This window comes from Psittacula echo (assembly GCF_963264785.1).
Source record: "Psittacula echo genome assembly, chromosome: 23".
Taxonomy (NCBI): domain Eukaryota; kingdom Metazoa; phylum Chordata; class Aves; order Psittaciformes; family Psittacidae; genus Psittacula; species Psittacula echo.
The window spans coordinates 3,299,319-3,321,027 of record NC_137748.1 but is presented as its reverse complement, the minus strand read 5'-3'; the positions used below and the strand labels follow the sequence as shown (position 1 = coordinate 3,321,027).

At 61.0% G+C, this 21,709-nt stretch overlaps 2 protein-coding genes across 2 annotated transcripts; one reads left to right on the top strand and one right to left on the bottom strand.

The window, feature by feature from the left end:
• Nucleotides 1-1,197: 1,197 nt before the first annotated feature.
• Nucleotides 1,198-2,422, bottom strand: PRR29 (proline rich 29; the record flags this gene model as incomplete). Its single annotated transcript, XM_080633703.1, has 4 exons — nucleotides 1,198-1,229; nucleotides 1,389-1,456; nucleotides 1,566-1,735; nucleotides 2,312-2,422. The coding sequence occupies 4 exons, from the start codon at nucleotides 2,420-2,422 to the stop codon at nucleotides 1,198-1,200; spliced, it is 381 nt and encodes a 126-aa protein (XP_080489829.1).
• A 3,557-nt stretch (nucleotides 2,423-5,979) lies between these two features.
• Nucleotides 5,980-13,230, top strand: LOC308229310 (vasoactive intestinal polypeptide receptor 1-like; the record flags this gene model as incomplete). Its single annotated transcript, XM_080633265.1, has 13 exons — nucleotides 5,980-6,051; nucleotides 7,570-7,684; nucleotides 8,685-8,792; nucleotides 9,405-9,511; nucleotides 9,753-9,850; nucleotides 9,931-10,063; nucleotides 10,270-10,423; nucleotides 11,026-11,086; nucleotides 11,268-11,334; nucleotides 11,436-11,527; nucleotides 11,751-11,880; nucleotides 12,849-12,890; nucleotides 13,138-13,230. The coding sequence occupies 13 exons, from the start codon at nucleotides 5,980-5,982 to the stop codon at nucleotides 13,228-13,230; spliced, it is 1,272 nt and encodes a 423-aa protein (XP_080489391.1).
• Between the last annotated feature and the right edge of the window lie 8,479 nt (nucleotides 13,231-21,709).

Below are 21,709 nucleotides of genomic sequence, written 5' to 3'. Positions count from 1 at the left end.
TATTCTGGTGTTTTTCAGGGCCAGCCCTTACCCCAGCGCTGCCAAGGCCACCACTAACCCATGGCACGGAGGCCTTGTCTACACAGTGTGTGAACACTTGCAGGGACGGTGCCTGCAGCCCTGCCCTGGGCAGCCTGTTCCAATGCCTGAGCACCCTTTGGGGCAGGAATTGTTCCTCAGCTCCATCTAAACCTGCCCTGGTGCAGCTTGAGGCCGTTTCCTCTTGTCCCATCCCTTGTTCCTTGGGAGCAGAGCCCAGCCCCTCCTGGCTCCATCCTCCTGTCAGGCAGTTGTAGGGAGCGATCAGGTCCCCCCTGAGCCTTCTGTTCTCCACACTGAACCCCCCAGGTCCCTCAGCCCTTCCCCATCACACTGTGCTCCAGGCCCTGCACCAGCCCCGCTGCCCTTCTCTGCCCCCGCTCCAGCCCCTCAATGTCTCTCTTGCAGTGAGGGGCCCAGAGCTGAACACAGGACTCGAGGTGCAGCCTCACCAGTGCCCAGTGCAGGGGGATGATCACCAGGAGCATCCATTCTGCTTCCCAGCACCACCCATCAGCCAGTCCCCAAAGTACCCACGTCAGGCACGTACGGACCCCACAAGAGCCTCACACCCCCCCCAGCCCGGAGGCAGCCCTGCACTCAGGCACAGAGCCAGCAGCCTGGTAATTACAGATGCTCAATTAGTGACAGCAGGGAGCTTCCTTAACAAAGCACATTAATTACAGGCAATGTGCTGCATTGAGATCCGAAGGGACTAATGAAGACCGGGACCACCTGGGCTGCTACCACCCCCCCCCCAGCACAGGCTGTGCTGCAGCATCCTCATGGCCTGGCAGACACACGTTGTCCAGCCAGGACTGGGATGTCAGCACCAACCTGCTGGGGAGGAGCCCTCTGCAGAGCACGGAGATAAAGCCTGTCCCTGTTTGGGGTCACGCTGTCAGCTGGGGTTTGTGACAGGCTTTGTGATGGGGTGGCTTGTGGGGAGGAAGCCAATGCACATGAAGTGCCAGCCTCAAACAATGGGTATGGTGCTCAGCACCTGCAGGGTCTGTGTCCCTGTGTGTCCTGCTCCCAGGGGCCCTGCCTTGTCAGGGGGTTAGAGCAGATCATCTCCTTCCAGCCCCGATGCTTCTGTGATCCAATGGGGTCGAGGGCTGGGACGTGCAGGAGAAACCATCCTGAGGAGCACGGAGCTCACAGCCTCTCCTCAACCACGTTGTAGTACTCTGTGGGGAGAAAAGAGGAGCTGAGGGCTGCTCAAGGGCACCCCCAGACCCCATGGACAGAGGGAGCAGGGGGTGCTCAGCCTCTGCCCGGATTGATGCCTGCTTGGGGGTAAGGTGAGAACATTGCCCTGGAGGGACATGGGGAGGGCACATCCTTACCTGATGCTGGTGGGATGCTGGCCCCCACGGTCCCGGTGGCACTGGGGGGCGGGGGTGGAGGTACCGCACTGCGGGAGGGAGCAAGGACAGGGGCAAGTGTGAGCCCTCGTGTCCCAGCTCGGGCTGGAGCCCTCTTACACCACACGGGAGGCACAAAGCAGCACCCCCGTTACTCACAGCTCCCCATCGTCAGCTCCGGAGCTCAGGTACCGCACGGCCGCCGGCCCCCGCTCCTGAACCGGGCCTGGCCATGCCGGGATGGGAGGGGGACAGGGGTAGGGGATGTAGTGGTGGTGGAACACCACGGCCTCCTCTCCCTCCGCCGTCTGCAAAGGCCCCTCCATGGCCTGCGAGGAGGAACAAGAGCCCCCTTTCAGCAGCCGTTTCCCTGGGGCACAGCTCCCAATGGCACCAGCAAGGGAGTTCCCGTGGAGCCACAGCACGGCTCCATCCCACCCCACGGTCAGGCCCCGAGAGAACCCTGCTGGGGACGCACGGAGGTGGCAGCCCCATGGATGGGACCTCAGAATGCAGCTGGGAAGAGCCGGTTGGATCTGAGCGCTGCGACGCAACAGGCGCAGGCTTTGGTTGGAGACGGCTTTGAATGGGAGCCCCATGTCAGTGTCAGCCCCGCGCCGCAGCGCAGGGAGGCTCCTGCCCCTTCCCAGCTGGGATGCATCACCTGCGAGCAGCCTGGCTGTCATCTCTGCTGGCAGAGCCGGGGCCAAACGGGCACAAAGAGCCCCTAAGGGGCTGCAGAGCCTGAACTGAGCGGGGCTGGGACCGGCCAGGAGGGGGCTGGTGCTGTGCCGGAGCAGGACACGGACACCCCGCACCCCTGAGCACCTCTGGGAGGGTTCCTTTGCCCACCCTTTTGCTCCTCTTCATGGGCCCTTTGCCCATCCAGCACCCCTGACCCTTACCTGGGCAGCGGCTGGGGGTGGCCCAAGCCCAAAGGCCGTCAGGGCCGACAGAGCCAGGCTGTTCATCAGCACCTGGTGCATCTGGGAGCTCTGGATCATCATCAGCTCCATTAAATCTGCTGGAGAGGCAGGGCCCTGCGTCAGAGAGAGACCAGAGCAAAGGCACCAGCAGCACAGCCTGGGCTGGGGGGGCCCAAGGCTTGTGCCTGTGCCCCAGCAGTGGGAGTGAAGCCAGGCTCCCCCCGCCCCGCGCTGGAAGGCCCATGTGGCACTTAAAGATCATTTGTGCTTGGATAAAGCTCGAGAATAGCCCTGTTCCAGCCCTTTTCTTCCCTGCAAATGTGATTAAACATCTGCTGTGGCTTGCTGGAGGCTGCTCACAAAAGGTGATCAGTGGTGCTGAAGGCATCAGCCTTTCCACCCGTTTGGAGGAGGATGGCTCTGGTCCTGGCAGCGCTCAGTGCCTTGGCAAAGGCTCTGCCTTGGCAGCGGGCAGCAGAGCTGGTGTCCTGGGGCTGGCACCGCACGGGGGGCACTGCCTCAGCTCTGCTTTGTCATGCACAGGGAGCTCAGAACCCCTCAAAGGAGGCAGGAGCTGGGGCTGGGCCATGGGGGCTGCTCCCATCTCTGTTCCCAGCAGAGGGATGCGGATGCTCGGTGCCTCCCCAGCTCCTGCTTTGGCTCCACATGAAGGAGCTGGGGCCCAGAGCAGCCGTCGTGTGCAGGTGATCACCCCAGTGCCCTCGGCTGGACGCTGAAGCCATGGGGCAGCTGCTGAGGGCAATCCCGTTCTGCATCCCCATTAAAACCTCCCCATGTGCCGCAGGCATGAGCTTCCCATACAAAACACCTCCTGGAGGGGTTGCCCCTGCGGTCCTGCTGTGCACAAGCCCTGTGAGCCCCTGTTAGCGTCAGCCAGGGTAAAGAAGGGTTTGGGCATTCCCGTACCCCATGTGTCAGATCCCAAAATGCTTTCACAGCCGCAGGGATGTGCTCCCGGAGCACCCATCCTGCCCCCCAGCGAGGAGCACTGATTGCAGCACAAGTGGGAAGTGCCTGGAGCTGGATCCATGAGGAGGGAACGGGCCTGCAGCCAGGCACTGAGCAGGGAGGAGAAGGTACACAAAGGGCTGGCAGCTCCTGATGGATCCCTCCCATCCCAATGGATAAGCACCACAGGGCCACGAGGTGCTGGGCTGGGATCTCTCTTCTCTTCCCACTCCAGTTTTCAGCGTGCCCATTGTTCTGTGCACCCTTAAAGACAGCTCGACCTTCCCCCCTTCCCTCAAGCCATAGCATGTCCCAGGCCCCACAACCTCCCCATCTCTGCTGTCTGCTCTCCCCGTCCAGCTGGATGGATCCTGGCTTGCATGAGGTTGGGTGAAGCCCCCCTGGACAGTTGTTCTTTGCTCCTGCCTGCACATCCCATGGGCTTGGGGCTCGCATGTGTCCCACTCCCATCCCACCTCCCATGGCCAAGGAGCCAGTATTGCCCTGGCTGACCCTGGTGATGCTCCCATCTCCATCCCCACCTGAAACGGGGTTTTGGAGAACAACGAGAGATGGATTTCAACCAACAGCCCCAAAACCATTCCCTGGGAGCACCCTGGTGCGGCCAAAGCCAGCCCCGACTTCCAGGGTGGTTTAAAGCACCCGAAATCGCATCCCATGGGCTCCGCCGCGGTGCAGCCGGCTCTGAGCCTGCGGAGGGCGGGCTCAGCCCCAATGCCCCCCCGTGCTGAACGGCTGCGGAGCGGGAGGAGGTCGAGGTTAACCCGGGTTAACGCCGCACCCATCACGCACCTCCGCGGACGCGCGGGGCTCCGGGGCCGGGCTCCAGCGCCGGCGCGGGCCCGGGGAGCTGCTGCAGGATCCTCACCGGCGGCCGGGGCTGGAAGGCAGGGAGGAAAACCCGGGATCTCCGCGCTCGGGTCAAGGCAGTGCCCGGGGCAGGAGCCGGCGGCCCCGGCGGGAGCAGGGAGCGGGGCAGGGAGGAGCGGATCTTGCGCTGGTCCCTGCCTTCCCATCCCTGTAGGCTGGGGTGAACGGCGCCTCTGGGGACACGTTCCTGTGCGCAGGCGGCATTCCCGGTGCCCCAGGGAGGCATCCTACAGAGAGCAGACCCCAGTGCCACCCCCAAACCCCCACCCCATCCCATTTTCCTAACCCTTTCTTCATGAGCATCCCATAAACCCAGAGGCAGGACGGCTCTCCCGGGCTTACCCTGCGCGGGATGATGCAGGTCCCTGCTGGGGAGTCCCTGCAGCCCCCACGGGGGTCCCCCGCTGCTCCCAGCTCCATGGCTGGGCCCGGCAGGGCAATGGGGTGAGGGAGCTGGAGCAGGGCTCGTTGCTAGAGCTGCCCTAGGAGCAGCCAAACAAACCCTGCCCGGGGGAGGAGTGTCCCTGGGCTGGGTTTCCCTGCGGTGTGGCCCCAGGATAACCCCCGCCACTGCACAGGGCTGCGGGGCAGGGGTGGTCGGTGCCCCCAGTGGGGTTTCCCCAAAGGGAAGGGCCGGGAGCAGGGGGTGAGGGTTTACCTGAACCTTGCTACTGCTCCCAGGCACCGGGAAGAGCTGGTCCCAGGGCTGGGGCTGCTCAGCCCCACCGGCAGCACCTCACAGCTTCTGGCTTTGGGACCTGTCCTAAGATCCCAAGTCCCCGCACGCTGTGGTCTCCACAGGTCCCATCCGTCGTGGCTGGTGGGATACGGATCTGCTCCTGCCCCGTGCTCTTGGCGCCTGTTTCCCGATCTCTGGGGCCGCATTCCTGAACTGGGAGGTGTTTGGGGATGCTGCATCTGGGCAGCTGATAACAACACCAAGGGGCTTAGGCTGCCATGAGGGGCCTGAGTTCCAACCAGCTCCAACAGGCAGGGACCCCTTCCACTGGAGCAGCTTGCTCCAAGCCCCTGTGTCCAACCTGGCCTTGAACACTGTCAGGGATGGGGCAGCCACAGCTTCTCTGGGCACCCTGGGCCAGCGCCTCAGCACCCTCACAGGGAAGAGCTTCTGCCTAAGAGCTCATCTCAGTCTCCCCTCTGGCAGGTTAAAGCCGTTCCCCTTGGCCTGTCCCTACAGGCCCTTGTCCCAAGCCCCTCTCCAGGTTTCCTGCAGCCCCTTTAGGCACTGGAGCTGCTCTAAGGTCTCCCCTTCAGGAGCCTTCTCTTCTCCAGGCTGCCCCAGCCCAGCTCTCTCACCCTGGCTCCAGAGCAGAGCTGCTCCAGCCCTCGCAGCAGCTCCTCTGCCCCCGCTCCAGCCGCTCCACGTCCCTCCTGCGCTATTGCCCGCGGTGGCCGGGCCGGGACGTCCCCAGACCCGCTCCTGCCTCCAGCCCCCTGCGTGCGGAGGGAACAGGGGGGCGGAGCCTCCCTCGCTGCCACATCCAGGAGCTGTCGCGCTCTGTCTTGCAGGGACGGAGCCCATCGGCACCGGGCAGGGACGGGGGCACAGCCAGAGCCTGGGTACGGGTCAGGGTCCTGCTGCGGGAGGAGGTCCTGGAGGGAGCCAGGAGCAGGGAAGTGGCGTTAAGGGAGGGTTTCCCTGGGATTTGGGGTCCAGAAGTGCCCCCGCCCCGCAGGGCCATGCAGGAGGAGCTGAGCTGTCCCCAGCCCCTCGGGCACTGAGGCAGGGCACCCGCGGACAGGGAAGCACAGGGGTGGCTCCGGCCATGTGGGGCCCGCAGCAGCCCCCCGGCACCCGCACACTGCTGGTCCTGCTGCTCGCGTTCCCGATGCCGTGGGTAAGCATCCCTGGGGAGCACGGAACGGGAGCGGGTGGGCAGCACGCACAGGTCCCTGCCTGTCACAGCCTGGGGAGCACAGGTCTGCAGTCCCCAGGGCTCACATCCCCGTCCCTGTCCCCATCCCTCGTCCTGCGCGACCCGGGGGTGATTCCAGACTCTGGGAGCTGCCGGCACCGCTGCACCCTCCCCGGTGCCTTCACAGCAGCTTTGGGGGATCAGTTTGGTGTCCGGGGGGGGCGGACACCTCTCTGTGCTCCCCAGGGCTGGGGCCGCTCTCGGGGTTCAGCTCCTGGCCGGCTCCGGGACATCCCAGGGTGGCTCCACTCTGCCCTGCCCTGGGGACCGTCCCCTCCATCCTCGCATGAGTGCTGGGGCTGCGCTCACACTGATCCCAAACCTCAAGGGCTTGGGAAGCATCCACTGATGTGAAGGTCGGGATGGGTGTAGGGTGTTGGGGGCAAGGACCATGTGTGGGGCGCTCCTCATCTCCAGGCAGAGGCATAGGGATGGTGACACCGAGTGTCTGCTGGAATGGGGGACATGGAGCGGTTGAGCTGCGGTGGGGAGGGGGCTGGAAAACCCACCCGAAGATGTCAAATTCCTTCAGCAGCAAATGCAGGATGAGGGCTCTGGTGGGAGGGGGGCTCAGGTCGGCGCTCCTCTGCCAAGCCTTCGGGATGTCTCCTTTGTTCCATAAGTTCTTTAGCCAACATGGAGGGTTTGGATCATGGGGAAGAGAAGAAAATGGAAAGAAAGGGAAGGGGAGGGAAAAATAGGAAAGAAGAAAAAAAAGAAAGGAAAAAGATGAAAATTAAATGGAAAAATGGAAAAATGGAAAAATGGAAAAATGGAAAGGAAAGGAAAGGAAAGGAAAGGAAAGGAAAGGGAAGGAAAAGGGGGAAGAGGGATGGGGGAAAGGAAAATGGGAAAGTGGGAAGGGGGAAGGAGAGGGGAAAGGAAAAGGAAAGGGAAAGGGAAAAGGAAAAGGAAAAGGAAAGGGAAAGCAAGCAGGGCAATGGGAGCACTTTGAGGATAAGGAGAGTGATGGCATCAGTCCCCTTCCCAGAAGGGAAACTGAGGCCAGGCAGGGAGCCGCCTGCCCTGCAGCAAGCTGTGCCAGTGCCCGCTCTGGTGCTGCAGCAGCCGGGCTGCGTGCCCATAGATAACAAACCCCAGCAGCAGAAGGAGCGGATGTGCCCAAAGAGCTGGGGTTTAAAACCTAAAGACAGAGGCTCCTTGCTCAGGCTTTGGATGAGCTCATCTCTGCCCTGCTAATGGGGCCCCTCTGTCTTTCAGCTCGGCTCCTCTGCTTGTGTCCTGGTGGAGCATCACACACTTGTGGAGGGAATTAGGAATAATTGAGGTGGTTCCTGGTGGTGTTTACAAGGCAAACGGTAGAAAGACAAGGAAACGGCAGGGTCTGAAAGCTCTCCTGGAGCTGGCTGCAAAGCAGTGACTCTTGGCTGGTACCCTCCTGCTCAGGCATCCTCTGCCTGCCCTTTATCCCTTCCCAAGGTGCAAGCGACGCATCCCGACTGCTCCGTGGTCCTCTATTTCCAAGAGCAAGAAGCTGAATGTCTGGAGGTTATCAGGAGCGAAAGGCAAACACCAGCCCCCCCCGGGGAACAAGGTGAGTGTGAGCTGCATGGGGCTCATCTCCCACGGGATGAGGGTGAGAATTTGCTATGGAGGACTCCATAGGATGACCCATGGTGGGGGTGGGTTGCAGAGAGCACATGGATGCAGGAAAGCAGGTATTTTTAGGGAAATGGGAGAGAAAAGGCTAAGGAGCATCCCTCCTGCCTGAGAGCTGGGCAATGAGACACGTTGCCAGTTCCTGGGTTCGTGTTTTACTTTGCCCTGTCCCCAGAACTTGCCTCCATCACCTCTTCTCCATGGATTCCAGCCCTGCAAATCCCTCCAAGCCTGCCTTTTTGCTGGAATGAGAGAAAAATTAATCACACTTGTCTGAGTCCCCATTCCCTGGCTGGGATTAGACGTGGCTTCAGGTTAATAATGTGCATCTATGAGGTTAATAATGTAGATGTGCAAGGAGGAGAGCTGGAAGTGCGCTGTCCATGGCTCATCCTGCTGTGCTGCAGCACTCATTCTTCACAGCCCCCCCTCTGCTCGGCCATGCTCATTTCCAGGGTGATTGGAGACCCATTGAGAGATGAACTTGGTGCTGGAGGGAGAAGGCAAACACGTTTGAGCTGGGTGCTCTCCAGCAAGTCCTGCTTTCTCCTCGTCTCCCTCGGGTTGGAGACATCCCAGCTGCCGGCTGCAGAAATCCAGGATAATTCCACATTATCACAGATGCCACCGGGGAAGCCCCAGCCCTTCCCACCCCCTCATCCCTGCGGTTTTCCCCCAGGAGCTCAGGGTCTGATGCACCTCCAGGAAACAGCAGCTCCCATCTCACCGCGGGGCTCAAAGGAGACCTCAGCGCTGGGGGAGGTGGTTCCCAGAAGGGAGCCGGGATGCTCCTCATTCCAGAGGGGGACGGCCCGGCCCCGTGGATCGGGTGACCGCGGCTCTCCCGTTACATCCGTGTGCCCAAGGGGCTCTGTGCGTGTGTGTGTGCCCAGCACGTCCCTTCCCGCTGGCGCTGACCGTCCCGTCCCTCCCAGGCTGCCAGACGGAGTGGGACGGAGTCAGCTGCTGGCCAGCAGCGCCCCGCGGCCAGTCCCGGGCCCTCGCCTGCCCCGACATCCTCCACGTCTTCAAGAGGACCAAAGGTGCAGTGCAGTGAATGCAGCGGGGGGGGTCATCCCCTGCCTGCCCTGAAGCCTTGTGCCCCTTGTGCCCAGCCTTTCCCCTCTGCTCCCTCGGCCCCATCCGAGCTTGGCATATATTGCAGTGCAGAGGGTGCTGCCAAAGAAAGAGTCCCCAGCCCTTCCATAAGCCAGTACCAAGCATCCCAAGTCCCATCCGCTGCCAGAGGGGAGACTGAGATGAGCTCTTAGGCAGAAGCTCTTCCCTGTGAGGGTGCTGAGGCGCTGGCCCAGGGTGCCCAGAGAAGCTGTGGCTGCCCCATCCCTGGCAGTGTTCAAGGCCAGGTTGGACACAGGGGCTTGGAGCAAGCTGCTCCAGTGGAAGGGGTCCCTGCCCGGGAACACTCCCAGGGACGGTGACCCCAGCCCTGCCCTGGGCAGCCTTTTCCAGTGCCTGAGGCGTTGTTCCTGATCTCTGGAACCATTTGGATATGGGGGATCTGGATACGGGGATGCTGGCGCTGGGGTTTAGGCTCCATCCAGGAGAGCAGGCGCCATCCCCGGGCTGGACATTTGGGGGTGCTGATGCAGAGGTGATGCCCGTGCCTCCTGTGAGGTCGCTTCTTGCTGCTGCAGCGCTGATCAGGAGGAGCTGCACCGAGTCGGGATGGAGCCTCCCCAGCCCTCCCTACTACAACGCCTGCGAGCTGGAGCCCATCGGCAACACCACCACCGAGGAGAAGGCAAGCGGGTCCCCACGGACCGTGGGACACCCCCCCAGCATCCTCTGCCCCACACTGACCCGTGCTGTTGAGCAGTGGAACGTGAATGTGCCCTCGGGGATATGGAGTTGGCTTCATCCTGGGTGCTGCGCTACCTGGAGGGGTCTGAGCTGGGCTGGGCAATGGCTGGGGCATCACCCTGCAGCCTCTCTGCCCATCGCAGGGCAGTGACTCCCAGCCCCGCTGGTGTTTTCCCTTCCAGAGGAGCTATTTTGTCACCATGAAGGTGCTTTACACCTGCGGCTACTCCACGTCCTTGGCAGCCCTGCTCTTGGCCATCGGCATCTTCTCTTGCTTCAGGTAGGGCTCCAGAAGTGGCTCCTGAAGGAGCCCATCTGCTCTCCCTCCTCCTCCCCTGGCAAAGCACACCTCTCCCATAGGAAGCTGCATTGCACCAGGAATTCTATCCACATCCACTTCTTCACCTCCTTCATCCTGCGTGGAGCCGCTGTGTTCGTCAAGGATGCCGTCCTCTTCTCAGACGAGTCCATCGATCACTGCACCATGTCAACAGTAAGGCAGCAAGTCCCAGCCCAGGCATGGGGCAGAGGGGCTGCTGGGGACCTGCAGGACCGGGGCAGCATCCCTGGGATGCTCTAAAAGGCCATCACTGGTCTCCCTGACTGGATGGACAGGAGCTGACCGTGTCCTGTGCCCCCAGGCAGGGTCTGATGCCAGCCAGCACCCCTGAGCCTTCCTCCTCTTCCTCCTCCTCCCAGGTGAGCTGCAAAGCAGCCATCGCCTTCTTCCAGTACTCGGTCCTGGCCAACTTCTACTGGCTGCTAGTGGAGGGCATGTACCTGCAGACCCTGCTGCTGCTCACCTTCACCTCGGACAAGAGGTACATCTGGTGGTACATCCTCATCGGCTGGGGTGAGTGCGGGGCTCCCCAGCACACCAACCCCTCCAGCATCGCCCCTCTGACCCACACCAGGCACTTTTGGGGATTGCCTGCTCTGAGACCCATCTGGCCCCAGCTCCACAGGCACCATGGTTCACGTGGCTGCTCTTGGCTCCCACCCCAGCATCTCTCTGCACAGCCCGGTGCCTCCTGGCAGCCCCTGGGCTGATCCCTGCCCTTGCAGCACATGTGCAGGATCACTCAAAAGGGAAATGTTTGCTAACGCTGAGCAAAGCCTTTGCAACAGCACCTGATGCCAGCCCATCCTGGTCAGGATGGGGCAGAGATAGCTCCTTCCTTCTTCCTGCATCCATCTGGGGCTGGAATTACCTGTCCCAGATGTCCACGTTAGATGTAAGAGTGCATGGAAGGGGAGGAGGGTGACCAGGACGTGACACAGACACCTCAGCATCAATGGGCTCCTTTTAAAACCTGGGGAAGGGGGAATGTCACCTCCCTGACACCGCCAGGGCCCAGACACATGGGTTTGGGGTCAAGGGATGAAGGGGAGGTCCAGGGGTTCCCCAAAGCCCCAGTGTGACTCCATATCCCTGCCTGGCTCCTGTCCTTGCAGGCGTCCCCATGCTTACAGTCTGTGTATGGGTGATCACCAGGCTGCAGTACGACAACCACGGGTAAGAGCAGCCGCCCCTCTGCCTTCTGCAGGCCACGTGTGCCCCGTGCAAGCCCCAGGGGATGAAGCTCCTGCATGGGGAGCATGGGGCAGCACTTTAATGCTATCTCTGCTTTCTGGTGGGGCCAGAGGAGCTGTGCACACAGGGCAGGGGTGGCAGAGCCGTCTCTCCTCTCCCGCAGGTGCTGGGATGACTACACCAACCCTTACTGGTGGGTGATCAAGGCTCCCATCCTCCTGGCCGTATTTGTGAGTGTGTCCCCTGAACACTGCAGACCGTGGGGTCCCACATGGACAGGGGCATCCAACCAGGGTCTGGGCAGAGCCTGAGATGTGGCCTCCCGTGGCAGGTGAACTTCCTCATCTTCCTCAATGTCACCAGGATGTTAGCGCAGAAGATCCGCTCCCCGGACATTAGCAGGAGCTACAAGCAGCAGTACATGTAAGGGCTGGCTTGGGGCAAGGGGACCTTTCCTCTCCTGGTTTCTGGGGTGACCCAGAGCAGCAGGGACCCTGCCCTAGAGGAGAACGGTGCTTGGAGCCTCCAAGAGCTGCCGGTCATTGCAAACCCGCTTCAGGTTAACACCAGGCTCAGGTCTCACCTGGTGGCTCAGCAGGACCACGGCCTGCGCCCAGGGCCCCCCTCATGCCACCACTCTCCACAGGAGGCTGACGAAGTCCACGCTGCTCCTGATCCCCCTCTTTGGGGTGCACTACGTGGTGTTCGCGCTCTTCCCCGAGCACATCGGTGTGGACGCTCGGCTCTACTTTGAGCTGGTCCTCGGCTCCTACCAGGTACAAACTGGAGGTGATCACAGCAGCAGAGACTCACAGAGTGCTTTGGGTTGAAGGGACATAGAATCATAGAGTCATAGAATAGTTAGGGTTGGGAAGGACCTTAAGATCACCCAGTTCCAACCCCCCTGCCATGGGCAGGGACACCCCACACTAAACCATGGCACCCAAGGCTTTGTCCAACCTGGCCTTGAACACTGCCAGGGATGGAGCATTCACAACCTCCCTGGGCAACCCATTCCAGTGCCTCAGCACCCTCACAGTAAAGAATTTCTTCCTTAGATCCAATCTAAACTTCCCCTGTTTCAGTTTGAACCCGTTACCCCTTGTCCTGTCACTACAGTCCCTGATGAAGAGTCCATCCCCAGCATCCTTGTAGGCCCCCTTCAGACACTGGAAGCTGCTCTGAGGTCTCCACGCAGCTTCTCTTCCCCAGGCTGAACAGCCCCAACTTTCTCAGCCTGTCTCCATACAGGAGGTGCTCCAGCCCCTGATCATCCTCGTGGCCTCCTCTGGACTTGTTCCAACAGTTCCATGTCCTTTTTATGTTGAGGACACCAGAACTGCACACAATGCTCCAAGGGAGGTCTCAGAAAAAAGTCCTTAAAGCTCCTCCAGCTCCAACCCCTGCCACGGGCAGGGACCCCTTCCACTGGAGCAGCTTGCTCCAAGCAACCTACCAAATGGGTAGGCAAAGACCCCAGGCACCCAGCCCAGCCCAAACCAGGAGCTGCTGGGATGTGCTGCTGGGGCTTTTCACTCTTTTGGGAGAGGCCTATGCCCCAGGCACCCCTCGAACCCCAGGGACAAAGCACAAGGGTTGTGGCCCACTGAACAACTTGCATTAACACTCTACTGCCCATGGGATGGGGTAAGAGGTGTGGGGGATGCTAAATGCAGGCAGCGGATGAGCACGAAGGGGTCCAGCCCCTTGCCTTGGGTAAAACTTGCTCTCCTGTCCTCGCCAGGGGTTCCTGGTGGCTCTGCTCTACTGCTTCCTCAATGGGGAGGTGAGTGTGTCCCCAGCCTGTATCCCCTGGGTGCCACAGCCACACATGTGGGCACCCGGACCCCCCCAAGGGTGCACCCCAATGAGCATGGCACAGCACGCACGCACCCATGCACACAGACACGCACGGGGGCCCCACCTTCCTGCGCTCTGAATCCCTTGTCGAGGCCTGGGTGCAGCTCCTGCCCCTCCGTTGGGTGCTGCCTGGTGGCCCTGGGTGCCAGCACCGGCCCCTGGTGTTGGTTCAGGTCCAGGCTGAGATCAAGCGGAACTGGGGCAAGTGGCAGTCGTCGATGGAGAGCAACGTCTTCAACCTGGTGACCCAAGACTTCACAGCGTGATGAGGATGGCGCTGGTGGAAACACCCCTCGAGGATGGGGGGGCAGCTCCGTGCCTGCTGCCCCATAAACACCATGGGAAGGATTCCGTGGGATCTGGGTCTGGCATCCTCGGAGGGCGGTGGGAACGGCTGTTGGGATGCTGGGATGTTGAGCTCTGCCTGCTCAGCTGCTGGTGGCTCTTGTGGCTCCCTGTGAGTGTCCTCCCTGCCCAAAGCTCTCTGCAGTGTGGTCGTGTTTCAGGCAAAGGAAAGGGACCCTCCCCACCTTTTCTGTGCTGGGGATGGGCAGGAAGGACATGCATCGTTTCACAGTCACATCAGTGGCAGTTTTCATTTAGCACTGGAATGAAAACTGGAGCAGCCCCAACCCTGCAGGGATTTACTGCCCGTTATTTTCCCCTCCTTTCTTGGTTTACAACATCATTTTCAGCTCTCCCAAGGGCTTTGCATTGCAGGGACAGGAGTGTTTGCCAGCAGCAGGACTGCCCCTTCTTCACTGGGGACTCGTTTGCCTGGGACTAGGGAGGCTTTCGCCAATAAAACCTTGTTGTGAACCCAGCATCCCTTCCCAGAGGCTTTGCTGTGCTCACCAAGCCCAGGTAGCTGGGTCCCAGGAATTCCAGGGGGTGGAAGCTCTGCCAGTAACTGGAACGTCTGCAGACACCTCCCGGGGGGGGGGAAGTACCTGCTATGGCTCTGCCTGTTGGAGCACCAGCCCCTGGGCATGGCCATGGAGAGGAGGTGGAGGAGCAAGAGCACAGGATGGGTGCATCACGAGGTGCTGTGGGGCCGGGGCCCCTCTGGGTCAGAGCCGCTGCCACCAGGCCTCATCCTGGCCCTGTTCAACCCCATGAGCACCCTTCACCCTCCCTGCCTGCGCTGCTGCCGTGGCAAAGCACTGTCCCCAGGAGCAGGGGAGGCCTCAGATGCCCTTTCCCCAAAAGCCTCTCCCAGTTCCCGAGACCAGAGCCACCCGATCCCACAGAGCTTCCCACACTTCCTGGGCTGTCGTTTCTCCCCGCAGCCACGTGTCCTTCCTTAAATAAACCCCCCCCCGTCGGCTCCTGTCCAGCTCCAGGACCTCCGAGATCCTGTCTTGTTTCACAAAGAGGCGCTCAGAGGCAGAGGCAGCCCCAGCCTTGATCTGAGGTGAGATGGAGGATGTCCCATCAAACAAGTGCCCGGGCCAGCACCAGCCAGCGCCGCCAGCCAGCAAAGCTCCAGAGGAACATGGGAGCTGTCACATCGATGCCTGCAGACAGGAAGAGGCTGAAGGTGAATAAACATCTCTCTCCATCATTAGCAAGGAAGATGCTGTTCAGGCATCAGGGCCAGGCCAAGGGGAATGGCTTTAACCTGCCAGAGGGGAGACTGAGATGAGCTCTTAGGCAGAAGCTCTTCCCTGTGAGGGTGCTGAGGCGCTGGCCCAGGGTGCCCAGAGAAGCTGTGGCTGCCCCATCCCTGGCAGTGCTCAAGGCCAGGTTGGACACAGGGGCTTGGAGCAAGCTGCTCCAGTGGAAGGGGTCCCTGCCTGTGGCAGGGGTTGGAGGTGGAGGAGCTTTGAGGTCCCTTCCAGCCCACACTCGGCCTGGATTCCGTGACCGCTGAAGCTGAACCCGGGCAGAACAAAGCCAGGTGTTTCCAGCACGGTCCCTGCACCCCTTTGCTCACCGGGTCCCGGGTCCCTGTCCCGCGGGCCGGGGGTGTTTTACCGGGGCCCGGCTGGGGGCGCTCTGTGCCCGCCGTGACCCCGGCCCCGTGGTGCCCGCAGCGCCCGGATCCGGACCCGGCGGGACCCTGCGCGGCCCCGGGTGCCGGCACCCAGGGGCTCCACCCGGGCTGTGAGGTGAGGGGGGACCGCACCGCTGCGGGCAGCGCGCACCCAGCCCCGCACATGGCCCGGGGCTCCGCCGGGCTTCCCCTCATCGGCCATGGGGCTGGATGGGGCTCAGGGCATGGAGAGCTCTGCTCCTCCGAGCCTGTTGCTCCTGCCCCTGCCCGCACTCCCTGCCCCTCCGGGGGCTGCCAGCTCACCCTGTGCTTGTCCCCACGCTGTCGCCCTGCTCTGCCCCCTGCTAACGTCCCTTCCCTCAAGCACCGCCGTTTGCTTCCACCCTGCTCCGTGCCGGCCGCTCTGCCTGCGCCCAGCTTCTGCCTGCGGCGGCCGATGGGACCTGCTGGGCATCCCTTGAATTGCCTGCTCTGACCAAAGGAGCAAGGGGGAAGTCCCCACAGACACAGCGGGTCCCTGCCCCTGTCCCTGCCCTCCTCACCAGCCAAAGCCACCGGACACTCCCGGGGTGCTTTTTGCCCATGGGAATGGATCCGTGCTTTGCTGCTGAGCTCCCAACAGGCTCCTGGTACTCCCTGGCCTGGCTGCAGTGATTTACTGTGAATGAGCTAGCACGGGGCTCTCCACTCCCTCCTTCCCTTGGCTTCAGCCTCTCCAAGCCTATCCTGGGCTCCAAGTCAGCAAAAAGAGCCCTGGGGTCTGCTTTTAATTGAGAGAAGTTCTGCTTCCCAAAGCATCTCCTGCACGGCACCGGTGCTCTGTCCCGTGCTGCAGAACCTTCCCTCAGGAGCTGGGCCCGCTCTCTGGAGCTGCTTTCCTTCCACAGTCTTGCACAGAAAAGGGAAATTGTGGGGTGAAAAGCAGATCCGAGCCAAGGAAAGTCACTCCCCAGCTCCCTGCGTGCTCGGGCTCACAGCCTGGCCCTGTTTCCCTTCACTGCATGGGATGCCATGAGCACAGGAGCCCCGGGTGAGGGCCTGGAGGCAGGGAAAGGCGAAGTGTCCTGGGAATGCTCCAGAGAGGGATGTCAGGATGGGGGGGGGGGCAGGTCCTGCAGCTCCAGTACAGCCCGCACCAGCGTGGGAAAGTTGCTGCGGGGTATTTTGGGAGCGGAGGAGCAGCACAAGGGTTGCACAGAGGTGGCAGCGCTGGAGGGATGAGGAGTCCCCTCCGACCAGGCTGGGTGTTGGGGTGCTTGATTCACCCCCAAGGCAGCCCCATAGACCCCAAAAGCAGTGACCATTGTAAGCTGGGTGCCCACTCTGCGCCTCCAGAACTGCTTGGACATGCAAAGAGCACCCAAAGGCCTCATCAGGAAGGGGAAACGGGGAGACAACCACATGGCAAGGTCCAGTTTTGCACCATCCTGTGCTACGCCAGTCCCGGCTCAGTCCCACAGGGCTCCCCCTGGGCAGGGGAAGCAGAAAGGGACACGGGTGAGCTGCGACCCTGCAGGGTGCTGCCTGTCCTGCCCATCGGATGCTCCTGAGATGCAAAGCGTGGTGCTGGGGCAGAGTTAGGCAAAAGCCGAGGGTGGGTGTGAGGGGATGAAGCAGGAAGGGCAGGAGCCCCTCACTGCCATGAGGAGGAGCCACAGCCGGTGCTGGGCGCTGCGCGATGGGAATTGCACTCCCAAAGAGCCACCGGCTCAGAGACGCGGCTGGCAGAGAGGTTGGCACCGGCTCCCCCCCTCGCAGTTGTCCCGCTGCTCTTTCCAATTGCACGTCCCTTCTGGGAGAGAGGGATGGGGAGGTGCTGGCCAGGCCCCTTCCCACCTCCCCTCCACCTCCCCGGTCCCATTTGGTGCCAAAGCCATCCCGAAGCCACCTCGGCACGGGGGACACCCTGCTCGGGCACCGCAACCGCTGATCCCCGGCTCCGAGCATGGTCCCCGGGAGCGCGGGCACATCCCTGTGCACGCAGGATCCCGGCAATGCCGAGCGATGCGGGCACGGGGGCTGCCGGCGCTGCCAGCACCGTGATTGGCACCGCGGGGGACGAATGTCACTGCTGAGACGCGGCTGAGGCTACCTGAAGGACCCCGCATGTCCTCAGGTTTCAGTCATGACCATCTGACAGCAGCAGCAGCTGCTCTGCCAGCAGGCACTCGCGGAGCCAAAGCCTCCAGGAGTCGAAGGAGAGGGAAATTCTGGCCCTAAAAGGTCTCTCCTTGGGATTTTGCTCTCTCCACCCAACAGTAAGTACTGGGTTCAGCCCTGGGATGCTGCCAGGCCACCAGGCAGGGTCTACGGGGCTCGGATGTCCCCAGGTTTGTCACTGCTGCTGTGCCCGCAGCGGTACAAGCAACACCGGGGGCTCCACCACCGGAGTGCTGGAGGTGGCCGGGAGCCCCCGTGCTCCCCTGGGTGCTGTTCAGAGCTGTCGGCACCCGCCGGACCCTCGGCATGGGAAACAGCCCGGGATGGGGGAGAAAGCCCCCACAAAAGCACCGTCAGGGCATAGGGACGAGGGTGCCAGGGCCACCGGACCCTCGGTGGTCACGGAGCGGCTGCTGGAGGAGAGCGGACGGTGGGGATGTGACGGCAACCGGTTTGCGAGGCACCTTCCCTCCGGAGGAAGGCAGCTCCAGGCAGGGCTCAGGAGTCGCCTTTCTCCTGCCTTCTCCTCCTGGGATCTAAATATAAACCTCAGCTTGGCCAAGCCAAGGTTGCAGGAAAGGTCTGCGGGTGCTGCTCAGTGTCTCCTTTCGGGAGCGCGCCTGTGCCTGCAGAGCCCCTGCAGGGACCCCGTGCGGAGCAGAGGAGGACGCGGGACCCCTCTGCCCTGCCCGAGCAGCGGTGTCAGGGTGACACCATCCTTTCCCCATCCACACACACGGGTTGCACGCAGAGCCGATGGCTGTGGGGTGCTGGAGAAGCAGGGTGAGCCCCATGTGGGGCTCAGGGCTCAGTTCCCCCCATGGGCAGTGGGGAACAGGCAGTGCCAGGGGGGGATTCAGCTCATTTTGGGGCTGTTGGATCCCTCCACGTGCCCGCAGCGGGTGCACGGGGCTGTGCAAAGCTCCCATCCCTTGCTGCGTGTGCAGGGACGAGGTTTTGGGGTTTATCCAGAGGGAAGCAGCCACCCTCATCCCCCCAGATCTCTTGGCCCCATTCTGCATCCCTGCTCGCTTGCTTGTTGCAGTTGCAGAGTGAAGTCTGCAGATAAGCACAAGCATTTCCTCCCCTGCCCACACTGCTGCTGCTATGGAAGTGAGGGGTCAGACTGGGCATGCAGTGATTTAACAGTGGATATCGGTAAGGGGCAACAACTCCATAAATCCCAGGGGACAGCAGAACACCCCAACAGGTCCTGGAGGGGGGATCCTGCACATGTAGCTGATGGTTTGATGGTGCCTCCTCTAGTTCTTGCTAGAAAATAGCCTATGTTATAATGGTTCGGGGGGGGGAAAGGGCATATTTACTGGAACTGGAGAACACAGAGTCCTGCCTGGACTCGGGTGTGCTAACATTGAAATAGCATCTTCTATTTTCCACTGCCTGCATAAGGGTCCAGTGAGCATCACTCAGGGCAAAAGGCGCCCTGTGGAGCTACTCGGGCAGATCCATCTTGCTGGGAAACTTGCTGGATTTGGGCTAGGAGGGTGAGCAGCAGGTAATGAGGAGACATCAGCATCGTTCCTGTGCTCAGCAGGTTGGATTAACCAGGTCATTTCTATGGAGGGGAGGAAGAGGGGGAACGTGCCGGAGGGTTTGGGGAGTTTTGATGGCAAAGACCTGAGCTATAGCTCCAGAGATGCCAGGGTGGGTGCTCAGCCTCTGTGCCTGTCTGTCTGTCCAGCTGCCTCCCTCCTTGGCTATTTATACAGCCCTTGGGAACATCTCCCTTTTGAGTCTCCCTTCTCCAGATCCAAGTGGATTTGAATGAGATCCCTCAGGAGCTGGAAGGCAAGAGGAGGGTCTGCGGGGCTCAGCACCCACAGCTGGGCATGGGGAGGGCTGTGACGGCTGCGGGTGCCCTGTGTTGGTGCTGGTTTGCAGGGTGCTGCTGCAGGGTATTGGGCTACAGCGGCTCTGATGGGAAATGGGCATCCCCCAGCCCTGGGATGCTGCCCTCAGAGTGCGAATCCCATGGGAGCATCAGGCCTGGGGCTGCTCCCAGCGCTGCTCGTTGGTGGGAGCCGTGGGGCCGTGTCTCTCCTGGCATCCCTTGGAGGTGGCTGGGTCTCTGCCCCCCAAGCCTGGGGCACCCCATGGGGGGCAGGAGGTCATTACAGCCCCACGCCACCGTCCCCCAACGCTGTCCCCTCGCTCAGATCGTTTCCAAGCCGTGAGAGCTGCTGGTGGGGAGGAGCAGGGGCTTTGGGTGACACCCGAGTGCAGGCAGCGGGCAGGGGGCAAGCGCAGGGTCCCTGCTTTAACTCTTCCCCTCCTGCTCCAGCCTCCACCGTGGCCAAACCCCCCCTGAAATTAACCCAAGCATCCACCCACCCCAGCATCACCTTTCCAGCAGTCCCATCCCTGAGATCAATAGGAAGAGCGGGATGGGAAGGAGGTGGGGTTGGGGTGGTCCCCCCACTTCTGCATCCCCTGGCTCCAGGCAGGAGGGGTTAGTGCATTGCTGCAGGATGTTGCAACCTCCTATTTCCATCTGTGGCCTTGGAGAGCATCTGAGGACTTCACAGCTTCCAGCTTACGTCTGCCACCTCCTCCTTCCTCCTCCTCCTGCCAGCACATCGAGGTACCCTTGGTAGGGCTGCAGGCAAACAGGAAGCGAAGTGCCAGAGCTCAAGTAAATCCAGGACTATAACGATGGATGAATTGTATTAATGTAGCTTCCATGTGGCTCCTGATGCCAGCGGCAGGAGCAGAGGCACCTCTGCAGGGTTTGTCTATGTCCCATGAGGAGGTTGTGCCCCCTTGGCACATTCAGCCCAAGGATTTGGCTCTCCAAAGGAAGGCAGCGGTGACACGGGCTCCGCTGTGTCTTTGCAAGGAGCTGGGGCCAGCATCTTGTGTGGCAGGGGATGGACAGGGGCTGGAGAACGTTTGGAGTCCTCCTCTTGGTCTGCCCGCGAAAGGCAGCGTCGAGCAGGCAGAAGGCAGCGGGGCAGCAGCATTCCCAGAGCATTGAACTCATTCAACGTGTGCTTGAAGTCAGGGCAACCACCGAGCATCACTGCAGAGGGATGAGCACGCAGTGAGTGACCTCGGCTGGCCTGCACCAGCCTGGGGGACCCTGCTGGCACTTGAAGAGCATGAACTTGCTGCAGCGTCTCAGCCCCCCTGCTCTGAGCAGGGAAAGGCATCCCCCAGCTGGCTCTGGCACTGTTTCCCAGGGGCTTTCAACAGACCCCCCCTTCTCCTCGGTACCGTGTGAGCCACGGGCTCCCCGGGATGACGGATGCTGCTTGGAAGCATCCCACATTCCTGCCGGTGCAGTTGGCTTGGGCCACGCTTCAGGCGCAGGAACAAAACACACCCAGAGGAGGGTAAAGAAGCTCGGTGGTGACAGGAGGTGGCACAGGGGGACATGTCCCTAACAGGAGCCGGGCTTGGCGGGCAAGAGGCTGGAGCTGGAGCCATGTAGGCCATGGGACTTCCAGCCCAGCATGGAGAGGGCTCGAGGACATTGTTCAAAGGATAATGCTGGAAATGAAGAATTACTATATTTTCTCACTCTCAAAGTCTTCCAAGCCCAACGCTCAATGAAAACAAAGAGGGAAAAGGCTTGGGGCGAATCTCTCCGGATTTATTGGTGTTATTTTCAGTGTTATTTCCTTTCCATGAAAACTCAGCACCTTTAAACCAGGGCAGCCTGAAAACCCCCCAAGCCCATGGCGGGCTCAGGGGGCAGCGTTACGAGAGGCATTTTATACAGAAGAACCTTTTGGAGACTCCACATTTATGTTCCCAGATAGACTTTGCAATGCAGTTAGAGCAAAGCATTAAGGGGATGACAAGATATCTGGGGATAGTCAGCACCAGACTCTCAAATAGCACATTATCAGGTTGCAGAAAGGGACATCAACTCCTTTATAAAATGGCTCATTTTGTCTGGCACAACTGAAGAGTGATAATCCCGGTTACTGCTGGAAACTCAGGATCTCAAATGCACTAATGCAGCTCCAGGCCCCGCTCAGCACGCAGTCAAATCACCCCTGGGCAGCTCTGGAAGTGAATTTCTCCAACCCTGTGCTATTTGTGGGCAGAAAAAAATACAAAAAAGGTTTCACATTCGATTTTTATTTCAATTTTCTCACTTTTCAAAACTCTGGGAAAATGCAATAGGAAATAAACTACAATGTAAAGGGGCTCCGGGAAACCTGGAGAGGGGCTTGGGACAAGGGCCTGTAGGGACAGGCCAAGGGGAATGGCTTTAACCTGCCAGAGGGGAGGCTGAGATGAGCTCTTAGGCAGAAGCTCTTCCCTGTGAGGGTGCTGAGGCGCTGGCCCAGGATGCCCAGAGAAGCTGTGGCTGCCCCATCCCTGGCAGTGTTCAAGGCCAGGTTGGACACAGGGGCTTGGAGCAAGCTGCTTCAGTGGAAGGGGTCCTTGCCCGCGGCAGGGGTTGGAGGTGGAGGAGCTGTAAGGTCCCTTCACCCCAAACCACTCCATGGTTCTATGCAACCCCTGTAGGACTTTTCAAGCTCTGACATCCCTGGGAACCTGCCAGAAGGGGTTTTTCAGGTGTACAGAGGTGGGGAGCGTAGAGGCCGTAAGGACTT